The sequence below is a fragment of the Drosophila serrata genome, unplaced genomic scaffold (genome assembly GCF_035046125.1).
Source record: "Drosophila serrata isolate PLE 108 unplaced genomic scaffold, ASM3504612v1 contig_273, whole genome shotgun sequence".
Lineage (NCBI taxonomy): Eukaryota > Metazoa > Arthropoda > Insecta > Diptera > Drosophilidae > Drosophila > Drosophila serrata.
The window spans coordinates 1782379-1808217 of NW_028257171.1; the positions used below are offsets into that span (position 1 = coordinate 1782379).

The 25839-nt window shown below is 33.5% G+C and overlaps 1 protein-coding gene across 1 annotated transcript; it reads left to right on the plus strand.

Moving 5' to 3' along the window:
• Positions 1-20069: 20069 nt before the first annotated feature.
• On the plus strand, positions 20070-24398 carry LOC110178680 (uncharacterized). Its single transcript, XM_086834743.1, has one exon. It carries the CDS (start codon positions 21325-21327, stop codon positions 22042-22044), a length of 720 nt encoding a protein of 239 aa, XP_086690869.1. The 5' UTR covers positions 20070-21324; the 3' UTR covers positions 22045-24398.
• Positions 24399-25839: the final 1441 nt, after the last annotated feature.

Consider the following 25839-nt stretch of genomic DNA (forward strand, 5'->3'; position numbering starts at 1 on the left):
GATAAATATAGCAAAAAAGTTCGCCATAAATCTAAAAATATTTCCAAAAAATTAACAGTTTGTTAAAAAAAAGAATTGTTCTTTAAAGTAGGCTTTCCTTTTTTAATGTATTTAAAGAAGATAAATATTCTTAGCTCCAACGAATCCTATTTATATTAATTTTTATATTTACTTTGATCTTGATTCAATAGTTAACTTCAACTTATTTAAGAATACTCAATTAAAATAAATATTCAAAGAGCCAAAGAAGATAATTTAACATATATTAAATAAAATAGTTTCCTCGATTAGTAACGAATTAGTTTCTTAAAATTGAAATCATTTCTTCAACTTAGTTAAAAATAAAATATTTTTGTGTAAAAATTTTTAAATGTTTTTTAATGTTTTTTCAAAGCTACCTTTTCGAAACTTCAAGCTCTAGCAAAATATTTTATTATCTACTTAGAAAAATATGTAAAACATTAATTATTTTCTTTATATATTTATAATATAATGTTATATCTCCAGATCTTTCCATTTTCTCCCACTGTACGCCATTTCCAGGGCGGCTTTTCAAAAGCTACAAAAAAAAGAAGGGGAACAAGAAAAGCTAAAAAAAAAAAACGAAAACCGAAATAAGCGACTGAGAAATATGTATGCGTATAATGTAAATTCCGTAAAGTGCGATGGACAAGCGATGCTTGAAATTAAAATAGGATCATTAAGCGGCCCATGGTGTGAGCTTGAGAGCGAAGAGAGGGGGCGACTTCAAGGTGCAGGGGCGTAGCAGCAAAAGGGTAAAGGGTGGATTTGCCAGACTCAAAAGGGGGGCTACATAGAGCGGTAGCAGCAGCAACAGCAAAAGCAACAACAGCAGCAACAGCAGCAATAGCAACAGCAACAGCAACATCAGCAACATCAGCAGCAACAGCAGCAGCAGCAGCAGCAACAGCAGCAGCAACAGCAACAGCAGCAGCAACAGCAGCAGCAACAGCAGCAGCAGCAGCACCGTTTGGGCCTGGGTTTGGTCTGGTTCGCCTCGTAATTGCTCTCTTGGCCATACAAATTTCTCAACAATTATTTTACGAAATGCTTTTCAATCTTCCCTCCGCCCTCAGCCTGCTCTGCGGTCACACTCGTCACCGTCAGATCGTCTTGCATTAGGTTTTTCCATAAACAAAAGTGTGAAACGAGGCAAACGCTTTGAACCGACTCCGGCTCTGGGTAAACTCGGATCACTTTTGGATCGGACCTGAACTCAAGACTGCCATATAATTATGATTGTTTTGCTGTTGTAATACCTGAAGTGATTGTTGCCATCGCTAGCTGGCTGCAGTTATTGCATTGGCCTGACATTGGCATTTGTTTAGTAATTATAGAAATATCTCTATGTGCGCACATAGTTTATATAGTCAATAAGGTCTCCTAAGACTTGAGAGTGATCGGGTGACGTCTCAATGCTGTTTCATTGGGCAAAAATTGTTGGAAGTTACTTAAATAGTAAAAAAGATATATGATAGATAATACTTAACAACTGTCAGGCAAACAAAGGCAGGGTCTATAGAAGGAGTATTTGTATAGTTATTTAACAATTACATCTAACCATTAAATGATAGAAGATAATTAGAACGCGTTACTCATAATAATTTCAAATATTTCAAGTATTTATTTGAGTTATTTAAATACGCATTATATTAACCTTAATTGAAGACCCAACTATGTCTTATTACTCTCCAAATAAACTCAAATATCCCAAATCTCTTCATAGTTGTCACACAGATCTCTCCATATTTTACAAAACTCCTACAAATTAAATTAAAATATTTGTTGCCTCTTTTTTTGTGTAATCTCTGATAAAGTTGATATTTTTACCTTAAGTGGAGGATTGCTGGTTAAAAAAAGGTGCGAAGCGGCTAAATGAGTAACGTGCTGCCAACAAATTTACAGTTGTTCATAAGGCGCTTGTTGTTGGTGTTGTTTTTGTTGTTGTTGGTGTATTTTTTGTTTTTGATGTTAATGTTGTTGTTCCTGGCTGGTCGCATAAAAACCAGTAAGTGATTTCACAGAGTCGCCTGCCATCGAGCGGGGCGAGCAAAACTAACAAACATTGTTGGCAAAAAATATAAAAAAAAAACTGAGAGAAACAAAATTTGTAACATATTCGACCAAAAAGGCCACAAAAAATATTTAAGTTTTTTTTTTCAACTACTTGTTGTTGTTTACGTTTTTTTTTTGTTTTTACACAAAAGCCAGCAGTAGTGGCGGTGGAGTTGGTTCATTGAACTCCCCGGCGTCTTGGACTCTGACTGACTTATTGAATGAGTGAGACTGCAAGCAAAAAGCAGCAGCCCCAAAAGCAGCAAATACACAGAGGGAAAAATATACTAAATAGTAAAGAAATAGTGAAAAAAGAGAATTACTATTGTAATTCGTTTCTAGAAATAAAAAATTTAAGATTTGTAATCTTTTTGAAACAGACTGAATAACACAAATATTTGTTATTAATAGGAGTCAATATTTTCTTACCCTTTTTTAACAAGAATTCATTTATAAATCTTTCTCATATTTACTTGAAATTTAATTAAAATTGAGTTACAATGAATTTCCCAAAAACACCAATTTATATTCCAACATTGGTGTAATTGTTGTAATTCCCAGTGTAACAACAACATCGAAGTCTGCACAGATTATGTCACACATTTTCGGATTGGGGGAGTGCTCCGCTCTGTTGAGGGGGATGGTGGCTTTTTGGGGGAACTGTGGGGCGGGTGGGGATGTTGCACTCGTGGTAGCCATGTTACAACATCAATTGCGCGCGCCAGACGACAACAACAACAACAGCAGCAACAAATGCGACCCAAAAGAAATCGTATCTCACGGATTGTTGTTGTATCTGCTGCCGCTGTATCTGTATCTGTATCGCAACACTATATATGGGGGGAAAAACTGCTGCAAAGAATGAATCACATATGAGTCAAGAAAAAAAAAGTGTCTAAGGGGACACCACCAAGTATTTTTCCCCCCACAAAATATAAGTGGAGGGTGCAAGAACTATATCTGAAAGTGACAGTATCAATCTGAGGTCATTATCCCAGGGTTTCATAGAAGTATATTATTTTTCCTTGTCAGGGGAATATATTTTTCTTTTCCAACGAATCTGTTGGTGATATGTTAAAGTCGGAAAAATTATGAAGGTATCATTTATTATTGTCGTATAGTTGGTGGATTTTTAGAACTTTTTTATAAATATCTAGTAAATTATCATATATGAAATATTAATTTATTTCTAATATTTATATTTCGATTAGGATAAAAAATTATAAAGATCATTAACCTATTCCATAAATAATGTAATAGAATTTTCTCCACCTTTTCTATTTACTATCTCTTTAAATCTTCCCTTTTAGATTGCATAATCAGCTTCCTGTTGTATCTGCATTTGTCTTTTATATTTGTATCTGTATCTGAGCAGCAGCTACTCCTCCTCCACCGCCTTCACCATTGTTCAGATTTGGGTGTCCGTCGTCGTCGTTGCCGCCGTGGCGAGTGGAGCAAATAAGTGAAAGTCAAATGGTATTGACGCATTGAGCGAATGAACAAATTAACTGCGCAATGAGCAGCAGTGGCAGCAACAACAACCACACACGAGTTGTATCTGCAACTATTTGTATCTTTTGTCGAACGGGTAGCCAAAGCTATTTGTTTTTGCTAAATTAATTTCAGCCTCTCTCTCTCTCTAGGAAGATTATTAAATCCGAAATTGAAAATCAAGAGACCGAGAAAGGGAAACAAGTTTCGATTTATGCAACGATTTTTTATATTTTTTTTTTTTGTTTTTTTTTTAGCTATTTATACTTTCATAAAAGTGTTGAATCATTCCGTGAATCTTATCAGCCGGGGGAGAAAGAGTATCTTTTTGATAAGAAGGAGAATTTTTAGCTGACTCATCGAGTGAAACTCTGATGAAATACAAAATCGCTTGGCGATATCCTTGACTGATAACCGAAATCAATGCGATGGCCAATAAAATGCTAATTCATGGATAACGAGAAGCGTGAGCGTGTGCAAATTAAACGTAATTAATGCGACAAGATCGGATACGATTTTCGCACCAAAATCGTTTTTGTAATTCAAATGTGGCAGGTTCATGTCTCGATGCTGTGCGATTTGTGGCACTTGTGTGAATTAAGGCAAAGCGAAAACCATTTTGCTTTTATCTTAAAATGCAGCCAGGTGTTGAAAGATTTTGTAGTGTTGAGTGAGAGTCGTGTTTCTTGGGTTTTTATTATTAGTTGTTTTGTTTTAAGTTAGATAAAAGGATGTATTTATAGTTTGGAAGAACTTAAAGATACATTTATAACGATATTGTATAGAGTTCTATAGTTTCTGTTCGAGTTACATTACTTTATTGACAATTTTAAAGGTTTATTATTATAGATTTATTTTCATAAATACAATATGACTTTCTATTGAGCCATTTGAAATTTTTCTAGAATTTCTTAAACCAAAATTCTCACCCATTTGATTTGTGACAGTTGAGTTCAATATAATACGTTTATATTTATAATACATTTATTACTATATTACAAAGGGTTCTTTAGTTTTTCAATTGATTATTGATAATTTAAAGGTTTATTATTATAGTTTTCTCTCCTAAATTGTATATAATTGTTTATTATACTTCCTATTAAACCATTTAACATTTTTCTAAAATTTCTTAAACCAAAATTCTCACCCATTTGATCTGTGACACTTGAGTTCAAGCAAATATAATGCCATGAAAGTGTCTTAAAGAGATCTTCGGCAGGTGTGTTCTGTGATGTTATTTGGGGGCGTGGCAAACCAGAACTTTCACAAATTAATAACACTTTTGGCTCTGGATGTGGATGTCGATGTGGAGCATCGTCCGGGTTCAACACACTAAGCCAAAGCGACCAAAGACCAAAGCCGAGATTCGAGCTTCGGAGCTTGGAGAGCGGCATTTTAATTGAATTCGCGAGGTGAACAGACAGAGAAAAGAGCGGAAAAAAGAGAAGAGATTGAAGAGGAGGAGGAGGAGGAGGAGGGTTGGGAGCAGATGGCGGACACCACAATTTCCAAGAATCCGCCAAACAGAAGATATATTCACTTACTCATGTCGAGGCGAGTGTATCTCAGTATCTTTGTATCTGCCAAGTACGGGAACCATAAGCGGACCGTAAACGAGACGACAGGCTCGCTTGCAAGCAAATAAAATGAAGGAAAAAGGAAGCAAAATGAGCAAATCGGTTAAATAATAATGAGCAAAAGAAGCCTCCAAAAGTATGGGACACAACAACAAAAAAATAAAGGGAGGTTTAGGGTTTATATTTGAACAGTTTGGTTTCCAGTTAGAGAAAGGCACCAACAAAGATTGATTATTATCTTTAATGAGTTATTTGGAAGGGTTTTTTAATAAAAAGAAGGAAATGAAAATATTAAAAAATTAGGGGAAGACATACTTTAAAATATATGCTTTATAATACGCACTTTATAATATACACTTCAAGTTATATCCTTTTAATAAGAATACATTTAAAATTTCCTTACATTCTCTATAGGAATCTTTCTTTTTCCCCTCAAAAAAGATTAAATTCTAAAATATTCTGATATTTATTTAAACAGTATATTATTATTGATTTTATATATTTAAATATTTTCATATTTCGTATATTTAACTGGATATATATTTATCAGTTTCATATAAAGACCCCCAATATAAAAACCTGAAAAAACAACATTGATTTTAAATCAAACTTTTTAGTATTAATTGATTTTAAACTATTCAAAATTCCATATCATTTACTTTGTTGATATATTTCAACTATATTTTTAATTAATTTCAATAAAAATGTATTCCCTTTTCTCTCTTTTATTAACAAAGTTCATCAACTTGTAAATAAAGTTCAGTAATTCATGGCAAGTGGATTGTTGGATTCGAAATCGGGTCTCGAAACTCGTTACTTGGTCAATGGCTTCTCCGCCTAGAAGAGGCTTGGATTTAATCTCTCCTCGAGGGGCACCCAGCTTCAGTTTTCAGCTTCATCAGAAGCAGACTGACTGTCTCTGTGTCCATAGTTCACTGTACCCCTTTTGCTCCACCAGCCCCAAAGATTGCCTTTGTCTGGGGCTTCCCTTCTTTTGGGGGCTTTGGTAATTTGTAAATTGGTTCATAATTCGTTTGTTTGTTTGGCGGACCCACCCGCGTTATTCTTTTACATTTTCTTGGATACTTTTTCAGACAGTAAAGACTATATTGAATGGAATTTTTATTATTAAAGGGTACATAATTTATTTAATTATATTTCTTGAACAAGAAACTTCTGAAAATGTAATATTAAATATTTGAAAGCAACTAGTAAGCCCTAAAAGTATAAAGAGATTTTTATTGAATTAATTTTCCGACACAAGAAGTATCTTAAAATTTACTATTTAATATTTGAAAGTAACTAAAGAACCTTAAAAGTATTATGAGATTATTAAAATGTATAATATTGCCAAAACAAATTTAAAAAAATATATTAAAATTCAATTCAATCGAAATTCTTACAGTACAGGTTTAAAATATTTAAAAACAAGGTAAAAATATATATTAAAATTGAATTGAATCAAAACTCATACAGTAAACCCTTAAATGGTTCACTTTACCCTGTCTTTACTGTATTCTCCCGCCTTTTTTTCTGTAGCTTCCTCTCATTTTTGGAGACATTGCGTTCGTTGGCTTCTTTTGTGTGATTTTATATACATATATATTTTTTTATTCTTTATTTTTTTTTGGCGGGTTATAAAAGGGGGGAGTTTGGACTGGTAACCATCTAAAAGCCAAAACAAAAATGAAATGGGCACAATCAACTAACTGTAAATGCTTTTTTGTTTTCATCTTTTTTTTGATTCCTTCACTTTACTTTACTTTACTTCTTCTTTTGTTTCTCTAAGACGCGTTATAATTTTCTATTTCTCGATTTCTCACGAGACTTTGTCTCATTGTCTCCACGCCTCGGAAATGTACAAGAAATGTTTGATTTGCATATTTTCGACACTCGCTAATTAATAAACGACTGGCGGACAAAATTAAAAAAAAAAACACGAATGCTGAAAACAAACAACGTTTTTTTACGTTTATTTTGTATTTTTTTTGTGTATTTTTTGCACTGAAGCGGAATGTTAAAGGTCAAAAAGCTTCCGACAAGGCAATTAGATCATCCGAAACCAATTTTGTGGTGACTTTGAACAAATCTATTGCGTAATGGCTAAAGTCTGGGAATTGTTTGTTTTTTTGGGATTATTCTAGGAAATGGCTTATGAAAACATGTTTTTAAAGTGTAAAAATACGTAAACATTTAAAATTGTTGGAGAGAAAATAGAGGGTTACTAAGTTCTTTACTTGAAAATATTTCTAGGAAGTTTAAGAAGGCTAATAATAATATTTTGCAAACCATTTAGTCACTAAACTAATATAAATATTTATATAAACATTAAGCTAAGATATATTATATATCCTATATTCTTTCTATTTTAAACAAATTCTGTAAAAACACGTCGATTAATTCTGTTATTTATTTTAAATAGCTCAAAAACTATTTCTTTATTTATATATGATTTATTTTAAACCTTTTCCCCTACCTTACATTGATCTCAATGACCTTAATAACAGCACTTGTCTGCTATGCTTTTGAGATTTATGCTTTAAAAGTGGAATTAACCCATAAAAAACAGAGATCTATAAATTGCAATAACCAAATGCAGGCCTTTCCCTTGTGGCTTTAACTTTCCGAACTCTTTTCTTATTATTTTTTTTTTGAATGTGCATTGCGGAAGGAGGTCGCCGAGAAGGTTAATGCCAATTTACGTCAACAAATGCACAGACATGCCATCTAAATCGAACCAGCCGCCGATTCCAAGACTCTTTCTCTCTTTTCTTGAAGGAGGAGGTAGAGATCAGTGAGAATAACTCAAATAAATAGGAGAGATTGTAGAGGGAAAAGCGGAGGGAAACCCTCTTTGCTTCTCCTAGTTTTTCCTGGTAAAGCCCCCATTTCTCTCTCTCTCTCTCTCTGTCTTTCTCTCTATCTCTATCTCTCTTTCTCTAGCTCTTTGACTCTGTTTTTTTTTTAAGCCGTCTGTCAGCGAACCTCCTTCGATCGGCAAACAAGCCGAACAAAACGCTTCCTCAACTGCCTAGCGGATTTACAATGGATGCGCAGCCAGGAGGTGGTATAAGGGGGCACTAGAATACACTGAAAAATATTAATAAAAATACTAAAAAAATAAAAGAAAAGTTAGAAATTAAATTCATTAAGTTATGGTGGGTTCTTCAAACAAAAAAATTTTGCCATATTGCTGTTATCTTCTCTCTTTATCTTCTTATATGTATATTTCAATAAGTTCAAATAGTATTTACAATAGGTAAAAAAGTATAGGAAAAGTATAAAAAAGTATATATGGGGTTTTAGAATTTACAGAGAAATATAATTAAAATTTGGAAAAATTCTGTAAAAAAGTTAGAAATTAAATTCATTAAGTTATGGTGGGTTCTTCAAACAAAAAAATATGCCATATTGCTTTTATTACCTTCTTAAATATTTCAATAAGTTCAAATAGTATTTACAATAGGTAAAAAAGTATAGGAAAAGTATAAAAAAGTATATATAGGGTTTTAGAATTTACAGAGAAATATAATTAAAATGTAGAAAAATAATAAAGAAACATCTAAATTAATTACAATACTTTAAAAAGTCAGATATATATATTTCTTCTTACTAAATCTGACTTCTCTTATAGTTAAATATATTTAAATAGCATCTCAACAACTTAAGACTTTGTAACCAACTCAAAAATGTATTTTACCATTTTAAAAATATGTATACAACACATTTTTCTCAGTGCAAACCAACCAGTTGGGGGGGCAGGGAGGAGGTCGGACCTGGATTAGACCCAGAGAGTGCGTTGCGGAATGAAGTGGTGTTGTGGTAGTGCTATGGCTCAGTTCGGTTCGGTTCAGTTTGGTATAGGATGGAATGCTTCGCTGGTCTCGGGGGCCAGAAATTGGCAAACAATAAAAGCCGTCAAAAAGTGCAGCCAACAGCAAATAGGAAAAGCAATAGCCAGGGAAAAATAAAGAAACACAGAGAGAGAGAGAAACAAAAAAACAGTTTGAAAAGTTGATTGTTTAGTTGGAGTTGGAGCATAAAAAATGTTAGCTACACACAACAACGAAAAAAAAAAATAATACAACAGCAACAAAAAAAGAGCAGAAAGCCAAAACAACAGCTAGCAAAAGAAGAAGAAAAAAGCACAAAAAAAAAGTGGAGCGTCGATTGGAGTTTGTAGAGAAAATGGTTTTCCATCACAGTGAGAACAAGGATGGAATGGGTATTGGTTAGTGATATGTGCCCGGCCAGAGAGGGAGTGCTTCGATCTGGGTTTATTATTTGTGTGCATCGAGAACGGGGCTTAGCTTTCTCAGGAGATGGCCTGAACCTTGGCCCAGACACATGTATAGACCATTATCATATTAGCGTGGTAACAAAAAAAAAGCAGGGGAAAGGTGACCCGTAATCGATATATTGAGTCAGAGATGGGACTTTAGGTATTACAGGGGCCTTTTAAGATGATTTTAGATATTAAGGTATTCTTTTTATTAAAAAACAAAGCTCATGTTTATATAATTATATATATAATTAGATATATATAATACCATTATTATCATATTAGCTTGATAAAAATATATCTATTGATTCAGAGATGAGACTAAAAGTGTTACAGAGGAATGCTTTTTATTTAGGAATGCTTTTTATTTAAAAACAAAACTCATTTTTATATAAATACTAGATAAAGATATATAGAACTATTATTACCAAATTGGCCTAAAAACAAAGAGGAAAAACTGTGATATATTGATTAAGGTATAAGACTTACGGTTATCCAAAACACTTTCAAGATCTTCTAAAATATCTATGATATTTTATTCTTTAAAACCCAAACTCATGTTTATATAATTACTAGTTAAAGATACTACTTATGTATATTTTATATTAAGTCTTTAAAGGATAGTAAGTCTCATACTCTCCGCCATTTTAATTATTATTTTCTTAACTTCAAATCTACAACTTTTTTATAAATCTATGTATCTATTAACGCTGCCATCTCTAGATGCTCGGAACTTGGAAAAGATACAATTAAATTAATATTTTCTCAACTTGAAATCTTAAACTTTTACATTTAGTAGTTAAAGATACTATATATATTTTATACTTAGGCTTTAAAGATTAGTATATAACATATTCTCTCATTTAAATTATACCTTAAATCTCTGATATTTAAATATCTTTCCATTCACGCTGTCATCTCTAGATACTTGTGCCTTGGTGAAAGATACATTTCAGCTCTTGTCAAAAACCCATTTTATATAAATACTACTGAAAGATACTATATAAATTTTATACTTAGGTTTTTAAGCTTGGTACATCACATACTCTCTCTTATTTAAATTCATATTTTCTCAACTTTAAATCTTTAGCATTTTTATATCTCTCCATTCACGCTGTCATCTCTAGATACTTGTGACTTGGTGAAAGATACATTTCAGCTCTTGTCAGAAAGCAGGCACTGGCCAAGTCTTTGGGCATGGAAAAAACAGACAAATGTGACGGAAGAAAGCGCTTGGAGTGTGGCTTCCAGAGGGGGGAGTCTCTTAAGAAACTGCCGTTGACTGACTGACATTTTTTTTGCGCTTTTTTTATGGTTTATTTCGTTTTTTTATTTTTTCTTATATTTTGTTTTTGATGACGACGCAGACCAAAGTGTGGCCTGACAAATGCATAAAACTCGAAGCTCACCGAGAGATATATGTATGTTTGCCTGGGATCCAGGCTGTCAAGGGGGAAAAAACGGGAACTGATCATGAAGATCTCCTCCAAGAGACTGGGAACTCAGATGCGATGCAGTCTCTCTCTGAAGTTGAAGTTGATGCTGGGAGCATTTTGCCAGTGATTTGCTGCTGACAACAAAAGCAACAAAAATAACTACAATAACAACGTGGATGTTGTAGCAATTGAATTTTTGCACGTCGCCCATGAAGTTGTTTGTTTGCCTGGCATCGCTTGGCTTCTCAAAAAAAAGAAGAAGAAAAAAGAAATAAACTCTACCCAGCTTAGGACACTACAAGAAAATACTAAAGAAAATATGCAAATTATAAGGAAATTTAATTAAAAATTTCATGTACATATTACTTGAATTATATATAAAGACTTAAAGCTGTACTCAACCGTATTTAAAAAATATTCAATCATTAAAGAAGAAAAAATAGAACCTTAATAAAATTTTATATATATCTGGAGTGATCAAAAAGGTTTTAAAAAATCCTTTTAAAATGTGTCTAAATATATGTCAGGAAACTGATTAGTTATAAAATTTAGAATTAGTTCATTTTACTTAAGAATATTTTCTACATCCTTTTTAGGGTCTTAAAAACCTTATGATTTGATTTCTTATTTCTTTAGCAGCCCCATATATTTTGGGAATAATAAAATCGTCTAAATTGTTTTTAATAATTTTAAAACATTAGTTATATTTTTATATTATATATATTTTATTTTAATCCCTTGTCTATGGTCGCCTTCTGTTTATACCATTTTCAGGGTATTATAATTTTAGTCAAAAGCCTGAAATACATTGAAGGAGTCATTTCCGACCCTATAAATCATATATTTTCTTGATCAGCATCAACAGCCGAATCGATCTGACAAGTTAGCTAGATAAAAAAAAACTCAAAAAAATTTTCAAACATTTTACATCATAAAAATTACTACAAATTGACAAAAAATTTTAATATTTTTAAATTTAAATTTTAATATGCTGGTTTGTTAAGCTATAAAAAACTAGCACAGAACAGTTTTCCAAAAGGAATTTAATGCAGTTTTGGCTTAGTTATGATGCATTGAAATTCGGTTATCTGAGCAAATTGCAAATTTTAAGGGTATACAAAAATCGGTCTTCCAAACGAAGCTTCTTTCTTGCTCTTCTTTATTTTTAAATTGTTTATAAAGGATTTAAAGTATTTAAGTACGATGAAATTTTTTAAAATAATTTCTAGAAACAAATGCTTTAAAGTTCTATGCTTTTTTCTGATTTTGTGCATAATAAATATTTACAAAATATTTGTTTCTTCAAATATTTGTTTCTCCCAGTGCATCTTTATTGTTGCTGCTGCACTTGGATGAAAAATTGTAGAAGCTGTTAACGAAAAACGGCAACAGCAACAACAACAACAACAACAAACATTTTGTTGTTTGCACGCCTGATTGTGTTTGTTGTTGCTTTGGCTTTTGCGCATATTTATGTTGGCTTTGAGTTACCGTTAGACGGTTATATGGCGGATTACATTTGGCGCTGCTGATGGCAAATTATCTGTGCCACAGTGGAATAAGAGTTAAAAGTCGACAGCAGCGGGATTACGGTGGGGAGGGGATTGCGGTGGGGCAAAGAAGTCCAGAATGTGGCCATGATGACGATGATTGAGTTTGCCATTTTGCAGCGAAAATGGATAATGGAGTTTAGTTACTCTGTGCCATCTGTGTCCATCTCTGGCTAATGCATCCTCTTATTTATGTATCTTTCTAATTGACAATCAATCTATAACATTGCATACCGAAGCTAAACCAAGACGATAAATCTAATTTATAATCCTGGCCAGAACTTGATTAGGCTTGGGGAGATATATATTCAGCTGGATTTAACTATCCTGGGAAACTTTAAGAGAAATGTGTGTGGTTTTATGATTCTCTTTTATAGGGGAAGGCTTTAAAAATCATTTTCGCTATGCTTAACGGATGTCAAAATACCGCTAGGGGATACATTTTTGCACTTGTTTTATATTTGTACATAGTTATGTTAATTACAGCACTTTTAGTTGGAATTTACAGTTTAATTTCCGGCTTAATATAGTTAATAGAAAATAAAGTTTCTACATATTAAACTACATATTAAACATGTTTATAGTGTCCTTCACCTGCCTTCAGCTATGTTTACTTTAATATTTTTCCTAAATTCAAGCATAATTAGATAAATCAAAGAAGAAATATGCTTTGGATACCTCTGGGTATCTGACAATCATTCACTTTTGACTCTAACTTTCCTACTTGTCCTATTAGTAAATTGTTTTTAATTTAACATCATTTCTTTTTCTGCCCCACCATTCATAATCCATTCACTTCTCCCATGTTTAATTGCGGTCAATTGCCAGTAAACAAATTGAGATTCCCATTCCCCCATTTCCATTTGTGCCCTAAAAATAACTGGTAAGACCTCCTGGGGGATAAGCAAACCAAGGCTAATGATACAACCATCTATGATTTTTGTTTTATTTTTGTATTTCTATTTTCATGTGGTGTGAAAATCTGCCATCGATTCAACTTTCAACTTACATTTGCGACTTTCGCAGCAAGTGACACACAAAACACATACTGAGGAGAAATAACAAAAAAAGGAAAGGCCTGAGCTGGCTTTATAATATTGTACATACATATATCTACACCCATCTCCAACTGACTTTTTTTTGACGCTCATTTCGCACAGAGACTTTCAAATGGCTAAGACTCAAAGTCTGGCCAAAAACGTTGACTTGGCCATTGGCGATCTTTTGCAGTGAGCTTTGAAATTCGAGTATCGGGTATTTGTTTCTGGCTCTCTAAGCTTGGCCAAGACTCGCAAGACTATTGCCCATTATTATCTCTTGGCTTGGCTCTGATGTTTGTTGCTGGTAATTGTTGCCGTTTTTTTTTTTTTTTTTTTTTGGTTTGTGTTTTATTGTCGTTTTTAGTTTTTTGTTGTTTTTATTCGGTTTTTGTTTTTATTTTTATTTTTTGTGTCTTGGTTTTGTTTTTGGTTTGGCCCGACGTCGGCATCTGAAAAGAAGGTCGCACAAGGTGGTCCACCATCCACATCGAGGTGAGCCGTTATCGTTACTCTAACTTTTTGGAGTTTTCAAACCAGTCTAGGTTGATATTTTCACCTGTTTTGATACTGGACTATATTTTAAGATTATTTTTGAAATTTTAAAGAAGGGTTTTAGAAGTGTTTTTGGTTTATTATTATTATTCAATATTCTCCTTAAGAATATTGAAATAGCAATCTCTGTGAGTTTTTAATAATTTTGTAAAATGAAGTTTAAAATGTAATAACTAAAGTATTAAATTTATTAATAAATTATTTTTCAAGCCAATAAATATTTAAAAACACCAATACCTAACACAGGCTTTAACAAGCTCTTTATGAAAATTAAAAGAGAGATCTCTGTGAGGATTAAGTAATTTTGTAAAACGAAAAATATTCTATTAACGTATTATGGAAGTTTAAAATGTAAAAATTCAAGTATTAAATCTATAAATTAATAATTTTTTCAGTCAATAAATATTTATAAAACTTAATTTCTAAAAAAGACATTAACAAGCTCTTTATAAAAATTAAAACAGAGATCTGTTTGAGCTTTAACTAATTTTTTGAAATTGAAAATATTGTATTAACTTATTATTGGCGCTTAAAATGTAATACTTAAAGTATTAAATTTAGAAATAATTTATATTTCAAGCCAATAAATATCTATAAATAACACTAACCAACATAAGCTTCAACATACTGTATTTTTTCATTATAAAATACTCGTAATTACTATAACTTTTATTTACTAGAGTATCCCTTGTTCGTTACCATCTAAAACTAGGCTTTCATCTTGTATTATTTTCGTTTCATTTGTCTTTAAAATTAATGTGCCAGATTTGAAAACCTGTAACCGTCAGCTGGCTCAGTGTCCAAATGCGACTCAGTCGCAGTTTCTGTCTTCTGATTTTCTGGCTTAGAGCGGAGAAGTTGACGAGTTAACTGAAAGAAACTAAACTGAAAGAATTGCTCGGTCTTCACAAATCTCACCGGACTTTTTCTCTGGCAGCTGCAATTGATTTTCACTTGAATTTTTGGATTTCTTTTTTTTTTTTTGTTTTTTCTCAAAACATTTTCGGAGATCTCTTTGCAAGAGAGAAGAGAAGAAGAAGGTGGCAAAGACTTGCCCCGTTTTCCTTGGCTGTCGCTCACTTTTGTTGCTTGGCATTGATGTTTTTCTTTGTGGGGGGAATGGGTTAATCGGGCAAGCGGGGGTTAAGCCGGGGGTCTTCTCGTCACACTCTGATATTTGTCTCTGTTGTTTTTTTGGCTGCCGTCTTTTTCGGTTTTAGCCAATTTTTTGGCAAATTGCTTAGGAGCGTAGGTGCCTTTGCAAATTTGGCCAATTCAGTGATTTTTTTCGTCTTCTCTCTTCATTTTCGGTTTGTCTGCATAATTGAATTTGTTTGTTTTCGAGGTCATTGCAAAAAAAAAGCAGCCTGAAACTGAACTTTACCGCTTTTGCGAAATCAATCGATCGATTTGCCGATCTTAGATCGCTGCTGTTGTCAATCAAAAAGTCAAATTCCAAACTGTCAATGGTGCGCAATTTGTCTCTCAACTGCAATTGAGATGAAAAGCGAATGTGACATGGTCAGTGCTGGGGCAGCGCTGCTGGAAAATGCAATAAGGCGGCCAAGAATGCAAAAAAATACAAAAATGGGGAACGGATCGAATGGGAATTGCGCATACGCCGCGTGTGTCGCACCAACAAAATCTGAGAGATCAGATGGAGCCGGTAATAAGCTGGGTTTATTTGGTTTTTGCTTGGATTGCATGGCCACAAACAATCGACAATCGACAATCGACAATCGCCAATCGTTCCATTGACAGTACAGGAATGCCGCCCCGAATATGACAATCGCAAATAATGCTAAGTATATGTTTGACTTGAGTTATTAACCCATTGAAAATGAGGAATAAAAGAGATTAGAAGGTATAAAGATACTAAACCAAGAAAATAAGTTCTTTAACATATGATAGAAAATGGTTCAAAAGTGAATTATTTAAATTTATTTATTTAAAGAATATTTTTTAGGGGTATATATAACCATTCTTACGATATGTTCAGTTTTCTTTCGTATATTTTAATTATAATTATTATTATAGATCTTTATTATATCTTCAGGAAAATAGATCCTATTACATATGAAAGGAAATGATTTAAAATTGAATTAATTGTTTTATTAATACAAAAAATATTTTTTAGAGGTGTATATAACTTTTTTTTTATATATATAAAATATTTTGAGGCTTCTTTATTTTCTATTAATAATTATTATTATAATATTTATATATTTTATCGTTATTATCACTATTATTATATATTTTATATATATTTTTTGTATCATTATTATTATATAATAAAGAAGCTTCAAATTAACATAAAAAATTTTCTAAATAAGGTAATATAAGATAATAGTTTTGAGAGCTATTTAAAATACTATATGATATGTTGAAGCTTCTTTAGATTGGTTTTTAAAATTCATATAAAAACAGGCACATTTCCAAATCAATTAATTGAATTAAATAATTTTTCTTATTATTAAAATCTTACATCCAATAAGGCAGTTAATTTATATTTCTATAATCCTTAACCTAATCTCTTCTTTACAATTTTTATTAATTTGATTTTTTCATAAACTCACAGAAATCAATATTCCTTTACTCTTCCTCAACTTAATTCAAATGATTTTGCTCTAATTAATCAAAAACCTTTTACTTAACCCCAAATTAATTACATTTTCCACTCAATCCCAAAAGGAATAACATGAGCCTTCCACCAAATACTATACTAATTCACTCAATTCCCACAAACGGAGACACACACACAGATCCTTAAGCACTCCCAAGGGGGTTAATGTTGTTCACCCGCTGACAGTTTACAAGTTATTCAAACGCAAATGTTTAAACAATAAGCAAATAATTCTCGGTGCACATGTCACACAAATCAAAGAGACCCAACCGTCGCCCCCCCGAAAAAGGTGGCCAACACCCAAGGGGCCAACTCTACATTTTGGCCAGAAACTCCATTCAATTGCTATGCAAATCAAAGCGAGCTGCGTAATGAGCCGCAACCGTAACCGAATCGAAATCGGAATCGAAATCGGAATCCAAAATACAAAACCCAAAACTCAAAAGCGAAAAGGGGGATTTTGTACATTTGCCACTTGACTTACATGTGTTTGTCGCTGATTGCTTTAATGGGTCACCACTGTACTAGTTGTGTCAGATGTGTGTGCTAACTGTAAACTGGTTTCAATGGATCGCACAACAACACCCCAGTACAGACGCAGACATAACACTAAGTGCACTCTTAGAAAATGTAATTTACTTAATAAGAAATTTTGGGGAGAACTTATTTATACTTTTCCAGGAGATATGTATATTTAAAGGAATTATTTTGCTGTTTTAAATATTATTTAAAATTGTCAAATTTTAATTTAAACTCTTAGTTTAAAGTTTATTTCAAGTGCACACCTAACACACACACATTTCAACAAAATGCCAATTGCCTAATGTCTTTACCCAAGCTGACCCAAGCCTCACTTGTCGATGGGCTTTCATGACATATTAGCCAAAAGGTTTTTGGCTGCTGTCTGCCATTTATGTTTTAACTGCAAATGGCCGTTGATTTCATTTAGGGCCAGGCCAAGCTAATCGCAAGTATTTCTAGTTGCTGTTGCCACTCAGCTGCTGTGGCCAAGTTGCAAGTTGCAAGTTGCAACATCCATTGCCGTGTGTCACGATCCTGAAGGCGAGGAAATCAAACGAAATAAAAGTCAATGCGGCAGCATATGTGAGGAAAACCCCAAGGAAAAATATAGGAAAGTGTGTGAAGTAAATACTCTTATATTAAATACTATAATTAAATTATATTACTAAATTATATATCACTATACAATTGATATGTTACTATATTTTATGAATATCTTTTAGAGTTTCTTTAAATATTTATTAACCAATTTTTTCAAAAGATTTATAAAGGGAGAGGTTTACTTTTGAAAGAGTTATTACAACAAAACTGTGTAAGAATAATATTTATTTAAGAATATATTTATTCAAATATACCAAGGACTCTTATTATATTTATTAACTGATTTATTTAATATTTAGTTCCCATTATTAACTGTAAATAAAATCATTTAATTGTTTCATTAATTATTAATTGAATTATTTAATAAATACTTCCATTATTAACTTTTCTTAAAACATATTAATTTGCTTCATAAAGTATTTTATTTGCTCAAGCTTTAATAACTTAAGTTTAAATACTATAAATACTTCTTTAAATATTTGTTTAATGTCATAAAGAAAATCAAATTTCTTTAATACAATTTCACCCCACCGTACATCTTATTTGAAGTTAATTTTAATATATTATGAAATAATAATACTTCTACAATTTATAACATAAATTACTGAATATGTCCCCGAGATATTATATTAATTTAAAATTTTCCCATCTATAAATCCCCTTTTAACCTTTTATAGAAAATTATGCCATATATGAATATCAAACTATGAATGCCCCCATTTAAGGGTATCGGAAAAGCTCAGTTAAATCTGTGAAGGTGCCATGCGGAGTTATGGTTATGTGAACAAGCAACAACAACAACTGCAACTTGCAACTTGCAACTGGCAACAGCAACAAATATCGCATTGAAAATCGCTGCAAATGAGGCAGCGTGAAAAATGCGCGACTGTCGAAATTGTTTCTGGAAAAACAAAAAAAAAAAAAGATATAGCAAAAATATCAACCAAGTAGCAGTGGCAGCTGCCCAAAAGGGGGTTAGTAGGGGGCGAATGGGTAAACACTTGCAATCGGTTGAGCATTCACATGGGAAAGAAAAAAACGACGGGCAGCAGTCAGCAGGTTGCCGAGCCCAGCAGCAGCTGCAACAGCAGCGACAGCAGCAACATTTTGACAGCTCTTTGCTGCAATTGCAACTTTATTTCACTTTTCGTCCACCAACTATTTCCAAACAATATTTTTCCACCAAATGTCAGTGTGACTAAATTGTGACGTAAGAGGGAAAGGGCACAGGGACAGTCAGGGGTCACAAGGAAGAGTTGGGAATTATTATCACAGGAGTTTTTTAATTAATTAAATTTTTTAGTTGCACTAAAACAACTTCATTGTTGTTAAAAATAATATATTTACATATCTTATTTAATACATTTTTCATATTTTAAAGAATTTCTTAAAGAGGGATTAAGCTTAGCATGTTAACGATATTAATAATAATAGAAACATATCTCCTTTTAAAAACACACCTTATATAGTTAAAATATCAATGAATCAATTCGAATTTTGATCAATTTTAGTGACGGAAATGAATGAATATTTATCGCCTCATAAGACCTAAAAATAATGCGATTTCCTTGAATAGTTCTTATTTCATTAATATTTAATTCAATATGTTTTCTAAATTAGTTGCATATTTGTATTAAAGTTTAAATAAACCTTTCTTTTGCAATTAATCCAATTCTTTATTTAATTTTAACATAACAAAATATATTACATTATCATATATCTCATCTCACTCTCATTAATCAATATATCCAACTATATAAACTTCCTACTTGTTGCACCTGTCGTATCCAATGCAAATCGACCCCCAATAGAGTTATAACTGAATGAAAATGAATGACCATTAATTTATCTAACGTTCCAAGTCTCAAGTCTTGCAAAAAGTGTATGAAATTATTTAAAAATCATTTGCCAATGGCAATATGTTGCATGCGTGATCTATTTAGACACGAAGCAGGTTAGCATTTTGGCATATTTGTCTTGCGTGGCCACAAAAATATATTCCCACGTTCAGTTTTTTGTCTTTGGTCTTTTCTTTTTCATAGCTTTTCGCTTAATTGAATTCATTTTGGCAAATGAAATAAAGCAAAATGTGAACGAGAGTTGGTGAAACCATTTATCATTTATTGCCAGAGATCGTTGGCCATATTTAGTCGTATTTATTGGCAAAACAAATTGATTAATTGATTTGGGCATTTTGCATGCGGCTCTCTCGTCTTAATGAGAACTTGACGTCTCATTGAGAACTGTTGCCCCCAGTTTCATTCCACCAAATGATCGATGAATGAATGCAAAAGGTGATGCTGGAACGAATGAATGCTGGAATGAATGAATGAATGAATGTGCATGGGTTGATTACAAAAGAAAAATATAACAGGAGACCAAGCACTGGAAGAAATATTTGAATAACAAAAGGTGAGGAAAATTATTAATATTTTTTGGAAAGAATTTAAAACCTTTGAAGTTATTTTTATGATCATTTTTAGAGATCTAAGGTCGGTAGGTAGGTTACAGTGGTGAGGTATGGAGATCTAAAGCTGTTGGGTTCTTTGATTTTATAAATCCTCTGAAATCTGGTGCATTTTCTTCTCCTTTTTTTTAAATATATACCCCCTGAATTTTCTCCCAGTGTTTTCTGGATAAATTGCCTGCGTAACATCTTGAATTGGTAGCCCAGAAATCGATGTCAGGGACAAGTTGAAAGCGCACGAACCTCGCCTGCTGTCTCTGTCTCTCCTCTCACCTGCACTCGCTCACCTGCGATCTGAACTCTGCACACTCATTAATCATGGTTTTGGGTTGGAGTACATAAAGAGAGAGAGTGCCAAAGGCAGATGGTTTGGGGGAAAAACTCGGTTCAAGTGCCCTCGAAGCGCCAAAAAATAAGAAAAAAATGCTGGCTGCTTGCTTATTTGTTTGTTAACTATGCTTTTGATTACATAATTCAAAACAAATCACGAGAAAGTATAACAAATTTTGATTAAAGTCGATGATGGGATACTCTAAAAGATAGAAAGTGGGTCGATTTCAATTTCATTTGTCTTAAAATATATTTTAGAATAAATATTTTAAAAAATTCATAAGGTTTTTGAAAAGATTTAAAAGCTTAATTTGTCTTATTTCAAAAAGAAATAGAATTTCTTATGAAATAACTTTAATTTTTAACTTCTTCTTGAAATTGTGGTATTAAAATGCATATAAAATATATTTTAATATAAGAAAACTTCCTATTTATATAGTATATACTTCCTCTTTATATAAATCCCATCTCCAACCCCCCACAAAAATGTAATTTTCCAACTGATTTGATCAGCAAATGTAACCTTCAATGGCGGTTAAGGGGGTAGAGTCTTTCGACATGAACCCACTAGAGGCTTTCGTTGGAGCCACTCGAGCCTTGTGTGTTAATATCTCTAACTGGCCCGGGGGTGTCCATGGTGCAGTGCAGCCTTTTGCGTTGGCTTCCGGACAAGGCCACTATGTAAGATTTTTGTGGGGGATTTTTGCTCTATAAAAGTGAAACCACGACCTGGTTGTGGCATCAGTTCGACGCTTTGGCTCATCTCCATCAGGTCAACATGAAAATCTTCGTCTGTTTGCTGGCTCTGGGAGCTGTGGCCCATGCAGGATTCATTGGAGGAGCAGGTGGTGGCGGTGGAGGAGGATATGGCGGCGGCGGCGGCGATGGAGGCTACAGCTATGGCGGTGGCTCTGATCACGATCATCATCATGGTGGTGGTGGAGGTGGTTCCCCGCCCGTCAAAATCATCAAAGTGATCCACGAATCCGCTCCAGCTGGTGGTGCAGGAGGTTGGCAATCAGGAGGAGGAGGTGGTGCTGGAGGCTGGCAATCTGGAGGAGGCGGTGGTGCAGGAGGCTGGCAATCAGGAGGAGGCGGTGGCTATGGAGGTGGAAGCTCCCATGGCAGTGGTGGCGGTCAGGAGATCAAGATCATCAAGATCATCTCGCAGCAAGGATCGGCTGGTGGTCATGGAGGCGGCTATGGTGGTTCATCTGGCGGCGGTGGATATGGTGGCTCATCCGGTGGTGGTTGGTCTTCGGGTGGTTCTGCCGGTTGGTCAGCGGGTGGTGGTGCTGCTGAAGCTCCCACAGCTGTGAAGATCATCAAAATTATCTCCGAGTCGGATTCTGGAGCTGGTGACGCTGGTGGTTGGTCTTCGGGTGGTGCACCCAGCGGTGGCTGGTCTTCTGGTGGTGCTTCCAGTGGTGGCTGGTCTTCGGGTGGTGCTTCCAGTGGTGGTTGGTCACCTCAGGGTGGTGGTGCCGGCAGCTGGTAATTGTGATATTTAAACCATAACCACCGTTCCATTATTTGTCATTGTCCTCCACATTTTCATTTCCATTCTTTGTTAAATCTTCATTCCACCATATTTGTTGAATAAAAAACTTTTCTGTTTGATTATTTCCCAAAAAAAATAAAAAAGAAAAGAAGTGTTTAATTTACCAAAAAAGGAGCAGCAACCCAAGAAATCCTTTTACAACTTTTCAATTTAAAAGAGAAAAAACTCTAGAGGGAAAATACATAGAAAAACACCCAAGAATTTTCCCATTCCCTGTTCTTTTCCTCCTTTTTTTCCTCTAAGAAGCACACTTAAGCGTTAAGTAATAAAATGCAAGCAAAGCTGGGCAGAGAAAAAAAGGAGCAGCCAAGAAGGGACTGAGTAGGAAAAAAAAATGGAAAACTGTCGGAAAATATGTAAAATATCACTTTTGACTAGCCGGGAAAGTCTAGCCACCCCCGAAAAGGGAGCCAAGAGTTTTTCGCGCAGCAGGCGGTGGCAGGAAAATGGGGTTGGGGTTGGGGTTGGGAATTCATTGGGTTGCATGTATAAAAATATATATTTTCCATATAAATCTAACAAAGGACGTGTTCGGGTTACTTGATTAGGGCCACGACAAGGAGTGGGCAAAACATTTTCTTCGCTTCGCTTTTCTCTTTTCTTTTTATTTATTTTTTTGGGTGGCAAAGTGGAGTGCCTACGAAAAGGATAAAAGACAGGCTTGGGTTTTCTTTCGGTTTCCTTGAAAGAACTTTATATATATATATACAATAAAAGCAATAAAAGAAAAGTGAGCAATTTGTTGCTGAAGATATGATAGGTTTGATTTTTCTGTATTGATTTATTTCCAGTTGTGGAAGTGTATATATCATACTATAGATATTTATTTTGTTTTCTTTTTTGGGCATTTTCCATTGAGGGGAATTGCGCAATTTTCTTGGCTGAGAAGAATTATAAAAACAATCATTAAACATATTCATTCTCTCCCACTCAATAGCCATCAACTTGTTGCCGGGGCATTGTAAACAAAATAAACATTTTGGTGGAACATTCCACACACACACACACACACACATATATGTATATATATTACTTAATATTCATTCTTGGATACAAAATACAAATCTCTAAACAAATACTGAAACGAAATAATTTTTATGAGTTAAATGGAAGAATGTTTTCCATTGAATTGCAAACAGTTTTTGGCGGGGGAATCTATGGTATGGGGATTTATTTTTGTAAAGTTGGAAAGGGTATATATAATTTGATCAGGAGTTTGTAGAATATATTTATTATTAGGGATATATTGAAATATATTTAAACCTTTAAACTAATGCAGGAAAATTGTATACTTTCCATAGAAATTGGTATAAATCTTTATATAAAGTCAAAGTCAAGGTTAGGCTTAGAGAAATCTTAAACTATACTTCAAATCTATTTACAAATTGGTCAAAATTTTGTAAATTTCATTTATAAATAATTGTGAATACTTTTTGAAGGTATTATAAAAATATTTCCTATATATTTTCCTCCAAAACCATTCCTCTTTGTAAACTTTTCCTCACAGAATCCACAATTTGTAAATTTCTTTTACAAATAATTGTAAATACTTTAAATTGATATTATAGAAATATATGTATATATTTTTTTATATTTATTTCTTATATATTTTCCTCCAAAATCATTCCTCTTCGTACTTTCTTCCTCACATATTCCCAAATAAAATTTAATAACAAAGAGTATCTCATACTTTTGTTGCCTTGATTATATTTGTCTTGGTGCTTTTCTTTCATAAAAAATTTTTGTTATTATTTTAATTTTACTTATTGACTGATTGTTGGGCATTGTTGTTGCCAGCACGTGCAGCATTGGGCTCAAAAAACTGGAAAATTGCGTGTTTACCAAAGAACAACAAATGCCATGAAGGAAAATCGGCGTCGGCGTCAGTGTCGTGGGTGGAATCTGTCTGTCTGTCCTGTTTTCCCAGCCCTGTCCCCCTTTGTCATCAGCTGCTTCCCTGAGAGTCAACCTCTCATCTGTGTTGACTGAATCGCTTTTCAAGTGTGTTTACTGTGGGCGCGTGTGCATCCGTATACCGCCGAATCAGAGAGAATCACAACAAACAAATGCAGAAAATACACAATCAATGAGGCAAAAGCAAACAGTTTAAGCTCCCCTCGGAAGTCGTTGTTAAGAAGTTCACCCGCTGGATCAGCGCCTCAAACCTAAACCAAAAAAAAAGTAATTTCAAATTGTCTGCCTGATATATACTAATATATATATATGTATATAGTTTGATATAAAAGGGATGAAGTGCCAGTGTTTCATTCATTGATTGAGTTCATAAAAAAAATAAAGCTTGATGAAGGTTGACAGATCAACGAATAAAACCTAAATTTATTCATTTAATGAATTCTGAAATGTTATGATTAAGTTTTGAGATAAGAATGCTAAGGTTATGAAAGATATGTTTGGGTTTCTGGGGAGTTTATTGTTCATAGAAATAAAAGGTTTGAAGGATTAAGAGATTCTGAAGAGTGTGCATATATAAAAACAAAGAGGTTTTTACTTAAATAATAAGTTAAATATTTTGATAAAGTAAGAATATCATTATATACAGTTTGGTTTTATTTACTAACTCCCAAGGAATACTTTTATTAACCTTTTCAAATTCAATTTGAAGCCTTAGGGGATTATAAAACAAGAAAAGGTGGTTGAAAATCTCTGAAAACTGCTTTAAAATCCCCTTTTTCCCCCCTTATAGTGTTATAATAACATCTAGCAAATTGACCATTCATCACATCCCCTCTTCTTTCAATTGCCATGATTTGTTATTGTCTACTTGAGTTAGTTGAGTTTTGGGGAAATTGGTTTGATTTACTCAACCGATGGGGTGTCCCTCAGAGTCCTGTCCAAGGAGTCTGTCTAGGACACTATTTTCCTCTTGTTCTTGTTGTTGTTTTTGGCTTGCTGAATTTTCGTCTGGTCGACGACACCGTCGTTGTCACCATTACCATCAACCGGATCGTCGCCACTCGTCTTGGGTTCTTCCAGACGTGCACGACGCCGCCGTTTGTCGCCATTAACTGTCCCGGAGACGCCTCCACTGTTGGTGCCACCAGTGGCAAAGTCAGTGCCACCCATCAGGCAACCATTTGCCATCACAAGTTGTCGTCTCATCGATTTCCCCTTCTGCTAACCCATTTTCCTGTCGCCTTTTGTTGGCTGCCAAAAACACACAGAAACAGAAAAAAGGCGAACGAAATCGTTATATAGCCAAGGCAGAGAATAAAGTTTTAGCTAAGAAAAAAAATATATAAAAAGAAAAATAAAGAACATGAAAAGTGCAGGGCAATAAAAAGGCAAACAAAAAAATATTATTACTAATTCATTTTGGAATAGTTTTCCTTTGCAGCCTTTTTGTTTTTCTACACAAAATCTAGTTGATTTTTTGGAAAACTTTCTTGTCATTCCATGTTTTTCTGAGCAAGGATTCTTTTCGAGATATTTAATTTGGTTTTTTATAGAGAGTTAGGTAAGGGATATGTGTTTAAGATTGTAATTATTGAAAACTTGTGTCTTGTAGGTATATATTTTATAGATTTGAAATTATATTATAATAAAAATAAGGCTGCATTTATAGACTTAAAATTATATTATAATAAATATACATAAGGCTGCATTTATAGATATGAAATTATATGATAATAACAAAAAGACAGCATTTAAATTAAACATTTTATAAGCTCTTCTTTCCCATTATTTCTAGCACAACTTATAAACTTTAATGCA

Excerpts from the sequence above, each read along its gene's own strand:
- LOC110178680 (XM_086834743.1), top strand. The coding sequence starts at position 21,325 with ATGAAAATCTTCGTCTGTTTGCTGGCTCTGGGAGCTGTGGCCCATGCA.